This window comes from Prenolepis imparis, unplaced genomic scaffold (assembly GCF_030444845.1).
Source record: "Prenolepis imparis isolate NDT839.2.m4 unplaced genomic scaffold, iyPreImpa1.0 SCAF_1, whole genome shotgun sequence".
In the NCBI taxonomy this organism is placed as follows: Eukaryota; Metazoa; Arthropoda; class Insecta; order Hymenoptera; family Formicidae; genus Prenolepis; species Prenolepis imparis.
Window position 1 is genome coordinate 17669188 of NW_028141159.1, and position 16719 is coordinate 17685906.

Consider the following 16719-nt stretch of genomic DNA (forward strand, 5'->3'; position numbering starts at 1 on the left):
AACAAACATTCTACTATATTATAGTATATTCTCTCTTAAAATAATCATCCTATAAATTTTTTTTAGATTCAAGCAAAGAAAAATTAATTTTTTACATAGGTTTATAAGAAACATTTCTAGATCAATATTTATTAACAGCAAAATTAATTTATATTTATAATTTTTCATAAATCAACAAACGATTTACATAATTTTATAAATTATAAAAATTGATTTTATTATAAAAATATAGTAAACAAAACAGTAGCTCTTTACGAATGCATTCGAAAGGATTGTTAAATATAGTCTGTATGGCCATTCGGATCGATACACTGGCCTATCTGGGTCTCTGAGCAACCAAACACACTGGTTACACGCGTGCAAGATTTACTTACCACACCAAAGTGAAATTTTAACTTAGATAGTGCAAACATGAGAATTTTCTAAATAAACTCTAGCAAATTAGAGAAAATGAATCTTTCGATAACCGAAACAAAGTACGTTCTATCTTTACAAAGTAGCGCAGAAGTTAGCTGCAATTTTTTTATTATACACAATTGTTATTACACAGGTGGGTAAAGTTTGGAAAATCTCATGATTTTATTTTCGTTGGAAAAGAAACCATTGCAACGGCTTCTGACATTTACGTGAATTTTTTGGATCTGAATACGAGAGAAAAGCGAATCGAGCGTTTTGACAGCAAGGAAAGGGGCGATGGTGCATCGTGTTTGGCTGGAAATCCGGTAATACAATTATTTATAATATGTTTATTTATTCAGATTATTAAATGTCTGAAAAATAACAAATGTATCACTGTCATATTTTTCTTTTTTTTTCGATCATATATATTTTTAATTTTGCAGACAGTTTCCATGTTTTCTGTGGTCGAAAGAAAATCTAATCCCAAGATATCGATATTTATGTATCCAACGTTACAAAGAATTTCCAGATGCGTGCTACCCGACAAAATCAATGGTTATTTATCTTGTTCTTTTGCTGGTACAGAATATCTCGTAAGCCTGACTAACTTCCCTGATTTTCGACTGATTGTATGGCTCTGGAAAACCGGCAAGCACGTCGCTGTCCTTAACACAAAGATTAACGATCTCGTTCAAGAAATTTGGTATATAAAAACAAAAATGATACATAAACTTAATATTATTTTTGTTTTTCCGAAAGTAGAATTAATAATTTTATTAGCTGTTCGCCGAATCCTCCGTATTTGATATCGCAACTCGCAATCGTCGACGGCACGCTTTCGATCTGTCAAGTACGCACGTGCTCGAAAATCTTGAGTATACATCACGTGGACGTGCCAGTTCCGGAACACAGAATTGTGTCTTCGTCCTGGACACCGGAAGGAAATTTATTTATCTCGGACGAATTCGGTAACGTATGGCTCATGGCGATAGATGCTAACAAGCTGTACTCGGTGATAAAATCGAAGACACTCGAATCACCAAAGAACAGACCGTTCGTCATCGCTCATAGGACTGGCGTAATAGTTGTAAATACTGATAGTGAAATTACAGTGCGTATTGATTTGTTAAACTCTCATTTAGTATAAATAGAGAATTAACAATTGCAACAATAATGCTCTTTTTTCTCTTAAAAAAGATTAAAACATTTTTAAAAATTTGTTTTGCACAAAGGGATATCAATTTTAATTCCTATCTCTTTTTTTATAAAAGTATAATATTATTGTATTTGTAATTATTATAATAACATAATTATATTATATTATTATTTATGTTTTAGTTTTATAAGAAATCATTGGAGAACTGGAATGTGTCGTGGCAATTCATATGGTCAATTTCGACTTTCCATTCTATTCAAGTAGGAAGGCAATATTGTTTCAAAGATGCAATTTTACTTCACTCGAACAGCGGAGAGATTTTTGAAATAAATACACAGTACGACAACATTCCTCACATAGAAGTTATTTACACGGACGAGATAGAATACAAAGCACTGTTTTCTATATCTCAACGCGCAGATCACGTCGCGGCGATAGATTTGTTAGATCGTCTTTGCATTTTTGAGGTATCGACCGGCAAATTGATTGCGAAATTATCTCTAAAACATCACGGTGAAGGTAAATTTAAATATAGTATCTTATGATCTAAGAGATCTAAGAAAATAATTATATTCTACGATTCTATGATATTCTATTTAATAATTATTTATATGAGAGATGTATCATCTTATTTATAATAATATACATATAATTTATTTGATTTACTGTTTTAATTATATTAATTTTGTTTGATTTAATTTATATACAAAATAATTTTCTTAGATTTTTCACAATTAATGGATACATTGTTAACTAAAATTATATATTAATTCCAGTTGCTTGTGTAGATTCACATCCTACTCTACCAATACTTGCAGCATGTAGTGTTGCTGGCAATTGTATTTTTATCGATATTACATCATTACCTAAAATCATTAACTGCTTTCATCTTTGTGGAGATTTCTTAGACAGAATAAAATTCTCGTACTATGACGAACTTTTAGGAATTGGCAATTCCCAAACTGGCAAAATATTTATTATTGGCAAACGATTTGAACAACAGCCTGTGGATGTTCTTGGACTTATAGAAATTGATGGACATGTAAGACAATTATATAATACATAGACATTAGCAATAACGTTATATGATAAATTATAAGAAATATATAAATATATAAAATCTATGAATCTATAAATCTATAAAACTTTATAAAAAATATAAGCGAGAAGAGTTTGATTTAATTTAACTTTGACTTAACTTTTCTCTCATTATACAGATTGCTGACTTTCTGATATACAAGAAGAATAATAGTCGCTTCGAAATCTTGGTTCTCGTAACAACCAATCCTTCCATGGCTTCGATCGGCGGTAACAAAGCGATCATGTACACTTGCGAGATCTCGAATAATTTCTGCACACGTGTTATATGTGCGATAGACTTATCAAGACCTTACAGAATGCTCTATCACGGAATGAGTAAGCCTCTGAATATATTGGGTATACCCTCCTTATCTAAACAGTTACTTCAAATGGAGATACAGGTATAAATCGAGTTACATTTCCGTTTTTTATTTTTAATAAAAAATCAATCAATTATTTTTAATTGAATGTAGATTATCTCAAAATATTCAAATTAGATCATACGATAAATGCCACACAAAAATTGCTGTGTAATTTTTATTTTAAAATCCTTTTTTTACACTCTCCATTCTCTCAGATCCTGAAAAAAAGAATTTTTCAAATTTTTTTCGCAGAACGACTTTCAAGAAATTGTCCTCATGGAAGCACTTTTCTCGTTGCATCAAATGAGGAATATCGGAATATATGTGACCGATTCTCGAGTCTTAACATATGGATACGATGGTTTAATCATAGTCAGAGATAACACGGAACTTCGCAAAGTGATTGCGATTTTTATGCCACATCATCGCAGCGAAGGGGGTATAAAGTGTGCAATTTCTTCGCGCTTTGGCGAAACGATTGTTTCTCTCGGTAGAAATGGAGATCTCGTTGCTACTCGAGTCCGGTATTTAATGTTTACTTGTTTCTTACACAATCGTATCTTTAAATTACTCAAAAAACGAGAATACATATAATTAATTTTAATTATGCGAACAGTTTACAAGAACCGGAAACAAAAACAAATTTGGCAGAAAGTAGAGTTACGAATGTACATTTATCGATTGAAGACTTCGCTTCCGGCCCAAATAAACTGTACAGTTTAACAGAAGAAACCTGGCTGGACAATGTAATTGCTACTAAATTGAAAGCCGAACGCGACGAAGCTCTACCTTTACGAGCTTCTATCATAGCTGATTTGGAGAAAATAAAGAATCAGGTATACATGTCTTTTTTTCTCGGAATTTGATACTTTGGCGTTAAAATACACTTACGGTCTTAAGTAATTTTATAACAGATACGCGAACTTCTCGATATAAATGAGAGTAAACCATCAGATGCTCGATTGCCGATCTCGGCTTTCGATTTAGATCGTAAATCTCGGCTACAAAAAATAGAAGAGGCGCGACTTGAACGAGACAAAGTGCGTCGAAAACTCGAAGAAGAATGCGCTCAACGAGATCAAATGGCATCATATATCCGTGAATTATTCTGGGATCCACTGCAAGTAAAACCATGTGCTCTTAAATCTATCGGAGGTGATACGATAGTTTATAATTATCCTCTCGTCGCATCGACTATTAGGAGAATGAATGACTTTAAAGTATGGGATAGACTCTCTTCGGATGCTGATGAATGTTTGTATAGGTGATCTTTTTTTCTATACTTTCTTAAAATTTGTTATTTTAAGAAAATACTAGATATTTTATATATATAAAATTAATCGATGATTTATTTTATTGATTTATTTGTTAATTTTTTCATTCTTAAAATATTCTTTGAGATTTAATAATAATATAATAGATATATATAATTGCCAAATTTCTAATATGTAGACATGGAAAATAACAATGTTTTTAGTTACGAGGTGTATAATAAGTCAGTAGATGAAGAAGACGATTCAAGACGAGGATCTGCAGCACTTGATTCTGATAAAGAATCTTCGACAAATAGCTATGATGAAATCAAAATACATGAGATGGCTAAAACATGGTATTCACTGGCGGATAAAGATGAAAGATTATGTATATCAGGTATTACGACGCATAAATGGATTGATGATGAAAGTATAGCTTCAACGCATCAGCTGTTACTTCCTCGTGACAGTAATCTTAAAATTATTCTTGAAAAAGATACTATCATCGAAAATCGAGAGCGTAAATTAAAGGTGACATTTATAACAAATCTATTTTTTTAACTTATATTATTGTACGTTATACTGAAAACACAATAATACTCAATCACATTTATGATTAGAAATTTTTACGATATAGAAATTATTTTCTTAGTTTTTCATTAACGCATGTGTTAGAACTATTCTAAAATATTTATAACTTAAAGTTTTCTCTCAAACAGATGTATTTTAATGATCTTTTCGAAGAAATGAGACGCGCGAAGGAACGTGAACTAAAATGTACAAAGGAGCGCATCGATAGACTTCGATATTGCGCTTCCGAGTTGAAGACAATGTTCGGAATAGACTCCGCTCTAGAACCAATGGATACACCGACCGAATGGAATGTCGAAGAGATACCCGATTATATAGTCACTGTAAAAGATCACGAGATATTTGAAAAGCAGGCACGGCAAGAAGAATCTGGAATTGCAGTTGATGAAAATCGAGAAAATGGAGAGAAAAGCGAAAGAAACAGTAATTTTTATGAGAGAGCTCTTGAAAAGATGATGGATGGTGTATTGGAATCTAAGTGAGTTGATCCAAACTTGACAAATAATAATTGCATAAAAAAATAATATAAGTAAGATCTTGAATTTTTATTAATTAAAAAATCGATACGTATATATTTCGAAATTGATAATTCAGTATTTTATTTCAAGATGGGAAGACGAAGTTAAAAAAGAAATACCTGTACCTAAATGTCTAACCACGAAGGATCCTTCGAAATATACCGATGAAGACATCGAAGTTATCGCGTCGTACGAATCCAAAGTGCGAATGTTGAAAGAAGAACGAGAAAAATATAAAGCGACGCTACAGGCCGAGATCGTCGAGACAAAAGGTCAGTCAAAAGCACATTAAAAAAAATGTACAAAACAATCGCATTCATTAAAATAGAATAATTTCTTCTAAAAATAATCCCCCGAATCTTGTTTCGAAATTACATAATATATATGCATTTCAGAAGCCTTACAGAGAGACATCGCGGAATTCAACGATAAGTTAAAGAATCTCGAGTTGAAAAAGATGCAAATTGAATGCGCGATCCTGCAGGAGAGATTGATGAGGATACGCGCGATCCGGAGACACCAGTCCGAAGTCGAAGGCAGACAAAAAATCGTCCATTTCACTGACGACGAACTGGTACCGGCGACGCGAGAGGCACACAAACTCGTCGAGGAATGCAACTCGCTCGAGATAGTCGTGGCGGAGTTAAAGTCTCGTTATGACAATCTCAACAAGGCGGAGAAACGTCAGGAGGCCAAGTTCCGCAGCGAATTCGCGGACCTGAAGCAGCCGCTAGTGGAACACTTGCTCAGGCATTACAAGAAGCGACCCAGGGTAGGTCGTCTCATCACCACGTCCGTCACGTATCTGACGGAGGTGGCAAGATGCGTCGCGGTTAGCGAGAAGTCAGATATCTTACCACGCGAATGCTTGGACTTCCTCAGAGGCATGGATGCGTTGGATACGATGCCCAGAAACCTGCCGCCACAGATTAACGTCAATCACTGGCGAACGGTGTGCAAATTGAGAAGAGCGAAGGTCGAGGTGGAGACAAAGGTGAACTTGAAGATGCAGAAAGCAATTTATTTATATTAAAATATGACAGTCTTATAACACAATTATATTATTTTTAACTTTAGATTTATTGTATTTAAAAAAAATAAGAAATATCAAGAATATCCAAAAAATCTAAGATAAAGAGTAGAGCTCTTTTTCTCTCATAAAGATCATTTTGAGCTGATGTTATTAAAGAAAATAGAAAGTCATAGCGTTGCTAAAAATGTGAATGTGGGTGTTAAAGGTGAGATGCTGCGCGGTGGAGATGGCCGAGGCGGAACAAACGCTGTCGTTTTATCAGAAAGCGATGCAATCAGCTGACAACGTTGTTGCCTGCAAGAAAGTCTCTCTGGAGAACATAGAGAAGTCCTTGATGCAACGTGCTGAGGAAATGGAGATTCAACTCGTCCTAAAAATGGGTCAGATCGAGGTGCCACTGCAAGGTTGTCCATCCGATTACAAGAACGCTGTTCTCGTACCGCGTGAAGAACTTTTGCGTGTCAACGATTGTATCCTCGAAACTGGAAAACGCAAACTGGCGGCAATGCACAAATCCATGAACTTGCGAAAGGTCGTGTCGCAACAGGAATGGGAGCATAAACGCGCGAAGATGATACTGGACGATTTGCAGCAGGAGCTGAAAGATGTTAGAGAGTTCAAGGTCGTATTTAGTCTCTTAATCATTTAATATTTAAAAAATAGAATACATAATAAATTGCTTGCATGTTTCAGATCACAAGAAACGTGCTTGAATTTTTGACCCGTGATCTCTGCAGTGTAAATTTGGAAAAAGATTACGAGAAGATACAAGTCAATTTGCGAATATTTCGAAACGTAGGTATCTATTATCATTATTCCATTGTACAGATGACCGAATTTAAAACGTGTTTCAGAGATTTCGCGAGTTATTGTCACTGGAACAGGCGTCTCTAAAGGAAACAAAGCGGCTGATAGCTAAGTGGAAGAAACAGAACGACAAGATGTCGAGGGAGATCAAATCTAAGTCGTCGGATGTTGAAGTGTTTCGCAGGCTGCTTAACGATCCGTGTCGCAAGAAGGACGAAGAGTCTCGTAAGATGAGACTTGTTGCGATCACGAGACGTACCAAGCTTATCATAAAAGCGGAGAACAATTACGAGCAGCTGCTAACCTTACACGCTCATCTAGAAGTCTTAAAGTTGCGAACGTATCCGACCTTGCAATTTAAAACCGCATAATAAAACCGCATAAGATTTATTGTCGAGGAAAAAGATTACGGCGAATATCGGTTTTTTGCAACAAAATAATGATGGTTGAAAATTTCTCGGTATTAGTTTAATAAAACTGTCTTTTCTCCTACTAATAATAGATGTGTATTATTTATACGTGTATCGCACAAGCGTACAAGTAGGGGTGAGAAAAAGAGATGCATCAGACACTTCAAATGCATTTTTAATTAATCGTCTTGCTGAATTGCAGATTTACATTTGCTTGATCGCACAATACTGGAATAACGAGATAAAACTTCGATTACGTTTATTATTAATACTTATTTATTCTAATCTCGATCTTGCACGTGCGATGAAGGAAAATTGCTGATTCCAAGAAAGGAATGAGGAAAGTAATGTTACTATATCATCATTATCTCATAGTAAAGTCTAAACATTTCTTGGTAACTTGGAGATAAAAAGCAATATGCTAAGCGATGCTGCATTTAAAAATATGATTCTTTCTTTGCTTGAAAACTGCAGAAAAATATTTTAATTGTTCTAAAATTAATTTTAAAAATATGTTAAAATAATAATATTATCTGTCCCATCTATATATTTTAAAATTTCGTAAAATATTTGAATTTTCAGTAAAACTCTCAGCTAAAATACAAGCGATACGTCTTGTTTTATATTTCAATATTTTATACTTTATCGTGTTTACTCGCGCCTGAATACACTGTCACCACTGACTATATAAATTCTTTTAAAAAAAAATCGCTATCACAGTAATAACATATGATTAAAATAGACTATCATTTTTCACAAAATATTATATTTAGCGATTACGATATCTACCATAAGAAATTACAACAGATGTTACCGTTTGGCGAGACTAAACGATAACACCATTATGATATTGGAATTTCCTATCTATTAGTAAAGTTCACGATGAATTATCTGCTATGATCCATAATGCTTTTTCCTCCGACAGTTCATCACTTATCACGAAAAATATTATATCGATATCTTGGCATGTGCCAAGTACCTACAAGTAGTGAGCCATGATATTACATGCGGAAATTGTTAATCAAGTGCACCTTTATATTTCAACGTCAACATTCGTTTTTTTTTGCGAGCCGAAATAATCCATCAATGATCTATCAAGAAAAATCAATCACCTTCAGCGCATTTATTTATTCGATTGATAGTTTTTAACATCGGTAATGCTTATGATAATCTTCATAAACCGTTTTCTATTCGCAAAAATAATATTATTTCGCGGAACATTGTCGTGGCAATTAAAAAAGAAAGTGATATAAATATAACGATTAAAATTATAGAGAAAAAAGTAGAGTTTTATCGAGTTACAACAAACTATAATCAGTAAAATTAGTAAAATCTTAAAATTAAAAAATTTTTTTTAATGATAATTTGATCTAAATTTAGCTCACACATAATTAAAATTTCTACATATAAATCGACTAAACTCTTAGATATAAATTAACTTACTTAGAATAATCTTCATCGAAGAAAATCTTCTTTTACATTATTAATTACTATTATTCAAATGATTATTTATTATATAACGTAATGCGATGTTTTGCTTGGTAGACAATAAATAAATTACTGATATACATAATACACTGATAAGATTATTTTTTTAAAGATTATTCTATATGAATACAAAACAACTATATGTATCACAGCACCGCCCGTGTCTTATCATATATTTCTCATATTATTTATATCAAGCTTATTGCATATTTATCGGACGCTGTTTGTAACGACGAGCATAAGTATGCTCAGCTTATTTATTCAGCTTGCGATTTTTCGATGATAGAGGAAAGGAGAGAGAGCCATAAAATCATCGCGTGACCCCAACAGGGAAAATTACCGCCGGCACTTTTCTCGTGTGTCAACAAAGGTCTATGCGATTCCAACAGCGCGATGTATATACATTAACACATGCGACATGCGTATCGCGTGCGTGTGTCGCATCGCAAGAACAACCGCATCGAAGGACACGCGAAATCGCCAAACAAAGTCGAGAACATGGGTCTGTTAAACTCGAAAATGCGCGGACGAGGACTGGATCGACGGGAAAAAATCGTCTCAAGAATTTTTTCCGTGATGCTACCAGCGATGGACCAGCGAGGAAAGCCTGTATAATCACTAAGAATGTTAATGACCGCGGCTGCTACAAGTTCGGCGATGAATTTAACGATATTTAGCTCTTATATATCTGATAGTAAACTTTTATTTTATAGATGGTATTTCTTATCGAAAACCGTTATATAATTTTTCCTCTGCCACGCTATGACATCCTTTTCATGACATCTGATGAGAGATTTAAAGATCTGTTGATAATTAAACTTTAAGTTAAAATCTCCCCTATTAAATTTAATATTACCTTCTAGACAGCACAGCATATCCAAAATTGGGACATAAGACATTTAAGAAGTTTTTAAGACATCTTATGATATGATCTAAAAGACATCTTAAAGACTTATATCCCAATTTTGGACATGTTTCAATTTTGGTGCTGTCTGGGCTATTATCTAATTAATTTCTTAATTTCTAATAAATTGCTTTTATAATTGTTTATAACTAAAGAACTTTATAATTAAATTTTTACATTTGTATATAAAACAAAAATTATTACAATTTTCGATTCATATAATAATTGTTATTGAATGTCTTGTATATTGATAAAACTTATGCAACTTGTAGTTGCAGTTGCATCTTGCAGTCAATATTTTTAATAAAGATAAAAATTAAAAACGAAAAATATGTCTCTCTTGACGCGCGACAAGATGTGGAAAGTACCATTGCCGCAGGAGAGGCGAAGAATCGAATAAATAATGACGACGATGTCATTACGCTAAATAAACTGAGAGAGACAGGAAAAGAGAGAGTGACGGCAGGAGTTGCTAAGCTTGAGAGGAAAAGAGATGAAGGAGAAAGAGTGAAACTCCCCTCTCCAGGCTCCGAGATCCGAAGAAGAAAAAGCCGCATCTATATAAGAACGTACGTAGATCGCTTCTCTCGACGGTCTTGACAAGTTGGCGTCGAAGAGACCATTTAGATTCTTACTCCGCTTTACTTCACATTTTCGGTTGATACTTGTATTGCGATTTTTTTGGAAAGAGTAAAAATTACACGGTATCGTAATTAGCGTGGTGCAGTAATCAAGATGCTGCACAGATTCGCGGTGTTCGCGATTTTCGCGATGGTGGCTGTATCCGCCACGAGTCCGCCACGAGTGTGTAAGTATTTTACGAAGCTCGCGAAAATCAATTCACAAAAATATACCAAAAATATTGAAATCGCTTATTGGAAAGCAAATATAAAGATTTACAAAAAAATTATGATCTTATCTAACTATACTTGTGAATTTAAAAACACACAACATCAACAAGACATTCACACACTACAAAGAATAATAAATTTTTACATTCCATAAAAAATTAAAGTGAATAAATTACATAAATTTAATTATAGCAAACAATTTCAGTATTCTAATCTCAGGGATTCTTAAATCTCGAAATTTAAAATCTCGAATCCAATCAACAAGATTTCAAGTACATTCAAAAGTGCATCTAATAAAGAGTGTATTGAATCGTTAACTCGATTCTTTATAAAGCATGTTTATTATTATGCATGCAGTCACGATGTGCATCCCAGAGAAGTACGCGAAGGAATGCGCGGAGATGATGGAGGACTCGGCCAGCAAAGGCTTTCCGATATCATGTATTTCCGGCCGCGATCGATTCGACTGTATCGAGAGGGTTGGTAAGAAGGAAGCTGACATCGTCGCTGTGGATCCCGAGGATATGTATCTCGCGGCGAAGAATAAATTAGCTGAAAAAGCTGGATACAGTGTCGTTGAACAGGTAATCAGATAACTTGAATTATTCAAAAATTATTCAAAAATTAGATTTCTAATTTTGATAAATGAGAAAAACTAAAATAAATTCGAATTACAATGAAAGATAGAAAATAAATCTAATGGAATTTATAGATGCGTCAGAAGAAATGTAACATTTTATAAAATATTATTTATAAAAGAAGTAATTATAGAAAAAAATTAAAACAGTCAATTAAACACGTATTGTGTAAGAATATATTTTAGAGAAAAATTACTTTGAATATATTTACCTTAAAAAGATCTAAGATTATTATCCGCTGGCTTAAAATTTCTCGTACATCTTTCACGCTCTCTCGAGAATGGGATTGATTTATGGGATCATTTAAATTTTAAATTTTTAAGCAGAATGAATAATGCATGACGTGAATTCCTTCTTCTTTTGTGCTTGTACTATCAGGTGAGAACGAAGGAGGAACCCGATGCGACGTATCGTTATGAGGCGGTAGCTGTCATACACAAGGACCTGAACATTAACAACGTTCAGGGCCTGAGGGGTCTCAAGTCCTGCCATACAGGCGTGGGTCGTAATGTCGGTTACAAGATTCCCATCACGAAGCTCACTGCTATGGGTGTGCTGACCGATATCAACAATCCGGAATATTCCGCTCGCGAGAATGAGCTTCGCGCTTTGAGCACGCTCTTCAACAAAGGCTGTCTGGTGGGCAGGTGGTCGCCCGATCCTGAGATCAATCAGAGACTCAGTAAGTGGCAGCAATCTACGGAATTTGCGTCAATTATGTCCTATAGGCGAACTGCCAGTAAACAATATTGTTAGCTGCGAAATAACAGGCGCATAAATCGACTCGCTATTATTTTTCTTTTTTTATACAAGATACGTTTAATTTTACGTCTCATATTTATATGAGATGGAATTATAATATCACACAAATTGATACAAATAAGTAGAGATAATTACATTGCATGTTTCTTTCCAAGTGTGCATTTCTTCCGATAAAATTTGATTTTTTTCTTCTTCAATAAGGAAATAAGCGAGCTGCATTCTTTATTTGGATATTCAAAAACATCTTACGAGATGCACCGCTTAATTTTTTTCCAGAGGAGACTTACAGCAACATGTGCGCTCTTTGCGAGAAACCAGACGTGTGCGATTATCCAGACACATATTCCGGATACGAGGGCGCGTTGCGTTGTCTGGTTCACAATGGCGGTGATGTTGCTTGGACGAAGGTCATCTACGTGAAGCGCTTCTTCGGCTTGCCCGTCGGGGTCACTCCGGCGGTGCCGACACCCGAAAACCCGGTCGATTTCCGATACTTCTGTCCAGACGGTAGCAAAGTACCCATCGACGCCAATACGAAACCGTGCACATGGGCTGCCCGACCTTGGCAGGGATACATGACCAACGGGGATGATGCTATCAATGCGGAAGCTATTCAGAGAGTGCGTGAGAATTGTTTCTTAAGAGCTTATGTTCGATGATATATTGAATGTTGTATGAAATAAGGATAATTTTGCGAAAAAAAATATTTTTATATCTACATAATACTTTAATAATTGAAAGATGTAATATTTTAATCTGATAAGCATATAATGAAAGAGACAAGAAATTAATTAAATAATGTTCCAAGGATTTGTCATCAAATATGACAGATAAATTGCTCATATCACATATTAAGGAGACAATTACATCGCAAGATTTAATTTAAATGATTTCTTTTATATGGTATCATATTTCATAATCGAGATTTAATTTCAAAACGTTTCAGGAACTTACGCAACTAGGTCAGCTTGGCGAGAACGAGAAGGCAGATTGGTGGAAGGATCTCATGCTGCTCAACGAGAAGACCTTGGCTGTCGCCGCACCGCCAATATCTCCAGAAGAGCATCTGAAAAGCGCAAAATATATGGACGTGATTGAAAGAAATTCCGGAGCTCCAGAAAGGGATGCTCGTTGGTGCGTTTGGAGTCAAAGTGCGCTGGACAAGTGCCACAGTCTCGCTAAAGCCGCGTTCTCCAGGTAATTACACATGGAATATATATCCATGTTTTTCTTTTCAATCAGAGAATCAATTGGAGAGACTTTGCTTTAAAACAAATTTAATTGATTATTGACTAATCGTGAAAATTAAACAGATTTTCAATAAAGCATCAACGATCTAAATGAAATAGATGATGAATTTATAATTTTACTTTAACAAAAATTCTTCAGATTTGACTATCAAGACATTTGTAATTAATAAAAGAATGTAGATGTTCGTATTATTTTATGTTATAATTTTATAGAGATGCCAGACCTAGATTAGACTGCATACTGGAACAGGACGAGATTGCTTGCATAAAGGCTGTCAGAGATAACGGAGCGGACATAACTGTGATCGATGGCGGATCGGTGAAATTGGCAATGAATTATAACGCGAAACCGATCATCACTGAGACTTATGGCGAGGGATCGACACAAATGAACGAGAGACCGGCAGTCGCTGTTGTCAAGAGCGGCTCTTCTATAAATGGATTAGGTATACGAGTCAGCGTATTTAAAACTTAAACATTTCGATCAAATTTACATCTCCTCTGAAACAAGATGTATTAAAATATTTTAAATTCTAAGAGTGAGAGAATTAGAATTTATTTCTTAAAGAGTGAGAATGTGAATTAATTACGCAATGCATAAAAATTCATAATTTAAATCTTTAACGGAGAACAAAAAAAATAAAATTTTCTCACAAGGACTTTTCGATCAAAATATCTGCGCTTCTATTAGATTCGCGCATTTGTACATATCCACCACGCTGCACGTCTCGCGCGAGACTGACCGCAAGACTCTGAGCAGTGGTATCGCCAAGTGCAGCCTAGACGTCTGTCACGTTGCGCGGCTCGCGCGAGACTGAATCTCGAATCTCGAGACATTGCGATTGCGAGACTGACGATCAGTCTCGCGCGAAACGCGCAGCGTGGTGGACGTGTGAGCTGCGCTTGGCGAGACCGCTGCTCAGAGTCTTGCGGTCAGTCTCCCGCGAGACGTGCAGCGTGGTGGATGTGTACAAATACACGAATCTAATGGAAGCGAAGATATTTTGATCGAAAGATTCTTGTAGAAAATTCCATTTTCTTTTGTTCTCTGTTAAAGATTTAAATAATGAATTTTTATGCATTGCATAATTCACATATTTTTATGTGAGCGCTTGTGTTGTTCTAGTATCTCTCTTAAAACTGTGTGAGACGTTAAATTATAAAAGATTAACAACATATTTTTATAGATTAAAATTTTGAAAAAATACGTGAATTGCAAACAATTAAAAAAAGTCTGTAAAAAGAATCGTATTTAAAAAGACCTTTACAAATTTTCGTAACGATTTCCTTTTCCAGGTGATCTCAGAGGCAAGAAATCTTGTCACAGCGGCTACTTGGGTGATTTCGCTGGTTACTCCGCACCGGCTCACATCCTCAAGCAAAAAGGGCTTATTAATGAACCGGGAGAGATGGATACCTTCTTCTCCGAGTCTTGTGCACCTGGCGCACCTCTCCATTCCAAGTCTTGTCAATTATGCGTCGGCAATATCAAATCTGGTGACGATCAAGTGAAAGAAGCCACGAAATGCAGACCGACGAATGCCGAACATTACAATGGCGGAAAAGGAGCACTTAGGCAATTTTATTATATAATTCCTTCATTGATAGTGCATGATAGTATTTTCAGCTAAATTGTAGAAATAAATTTAACACACATGACCCTGCTTCTCAGAATAAAATTCATTATGCAATATTCCTCTTCATAATTCGATAATAAAAATGTATATCTTGTTTATATAAGATCTTATATTAGCTTTCAAAAATTTAATTTGCATTTTCTTTCGCAGATGTTTGAAGGATGGCAAAGGAGATGTTGCGTTCCTACCTTTAACGGCTTTGAAACAGCTCAGTGAGTACAATAAATTATATTCGATTATATTTGTCATAAACGTATATTATTATTATTATATTATTTTATATTATTATATTCATATTTTAGATAACGAGAAGGACGATGCGGGCAAACAGGAAGATTACGCCTTGCTTTGCCCGAATGGTGGTCAAGTGCCTATCAATGAATGGGAGCATTGTAACTTAGGATTAGAGCCACCAAGGATAATTGTCAGTTCGGCCGAAAAGACCCCGAACTCATTGGAAGAATTGAAACATGGCATTTTGGCCGCGAGCACCTTATATTCGAAGCAACCGGATCTGCTGCGTCTTTTCGGCGCCTGGGATGACAAGCGCAATGTATTGTTCAAGGTAAAAAATTTAACATTAGCTTTATTTTGACTTTAAGTTTAAACCTCTATTAGATTTAATTTTATAGATATTATATAGATATTAGATTTTTAATTTTCTTTATTTGGTTTGAAGTTTAATTAACAGCTTTCCTAGTTGGATTTTTTATTTATATTAACTATATAAAAAAATTAGATAGTAAATATCATATTATTATTAAACGGCACATGTAAATATATTAATTTATTAAGTAGAAACAAAATATAAATATATTAATTGATTAATCATATTAATTAATAATATAAAAATAATATAATAAAGTATATCAATTAATTATAATATAATTTTAATTTTAAAAAATTGTGTAGAGCTGTATCTTTTTTAAATAAGAAGTATTACATTCTCTTTATAGGACAACGTGAAAGAATTGATGTCCACCGATAACACATGGGACAAGTGGGATACTTGGGCAAGTATTCAACGGGACTACGGAAATCATTAAATTTTTGTGCTCGAAAATTTAAAAGCACCTGATTGCTTACGATGAATGTCGTATTATATGTGATATTGCTGCTATTATTATTGCTGAGAACTTATCATTATTAGATCATATATCAATGACCCGTACAGAGGACTGTTAGATAAATAAATACTTGTTATAGTCGATGACCTCATTTATGTTTATGCGAATTGACATATTGTCGCGTTAGAGATAATGCATTTTAATATCGACATTAACATAAGAAATCATGATATCCTTCAATTGTCAAATAAAAATATATATTTTTCCGAGCATACAATGCACATTATTTTATTTTACATCCTTTTTCTCATTATATAACTATATAAAAATAAATTTTATTTATAAAATTATAAAAAGAAATCTTCCGAAGAAACAAAACCGTGCTAGATTACGTTAATTTTTTAAAAATTTTATAATAAATTAATTTTGTAATGTTGCTTTAGAGATTTTTTAAGAGTGTGTGTGCAAAGCTCATAAAAATCATAAGATAATTACAAAAGCACTTTTTAATGA

At 34.2% G+C, this 16719-nt stretch overlaps 2 protein-coding genes across 2 annotated transcripts; both read left to right on the top strand.

Annotated features, from left to right (window-relative positions):
• Positions 1-599: 599 nt before the first annotated feature.
• Positions 600-7742, top strand: LOC145939719 (cilia- and flagella-associated protein 43). The gene is made up of 16 exons (XM_083044272.1): positions 600-722; positions 843-1102; positions 1180-1510; positions 1738-2074; positions 2332-2597; positions 2773-3036; positions 3250-3521; positions 3614-3833; positions 3912-4261; positions 4475-4781; positions 4970-5319; positions 5450-5631; positions 5755-6353; positions 6598-7014; positions 7086-7187; positions 7247-7742. Exons 2-16 carry the CDS (start codon positions 852-854, stop codon positions 7568-7570), a joined length of 4572 nt encoding a protein of 1523 aa, XP_082900398.1. The 5' UTR covers positions 600-722; positions 843-851; the 3' UTR covers positions 7571-7742.
• Positions 7743-10577: 2835 nt separating this feature from the next.
• Positions 10578-16483, top strand: Tsf1 (transferrin 1). Its single transcript, XM_083034460.1, has 10 exons — positions 10578-10809; positions 11210-11436; positions 11869-12172; positions 12529-12872; positions 13199-13449; positions 13716-13948; positions 14799-15078; positions 15290-15351; positions 15442-15704; positions 16096-16483. Exons 1-10 carry the CDS (start codon positions 10737-10739, stop codon positions 16183-16185), a joined length of 2127 nt encoding a protein of 708 aa, XP_082890586.1. The 5' UTR covers positions 10578-10736; the 3' UTR covers positions 16186-16483.
• Positions 16484-16719: the final 236 nt, after the last annotated feature.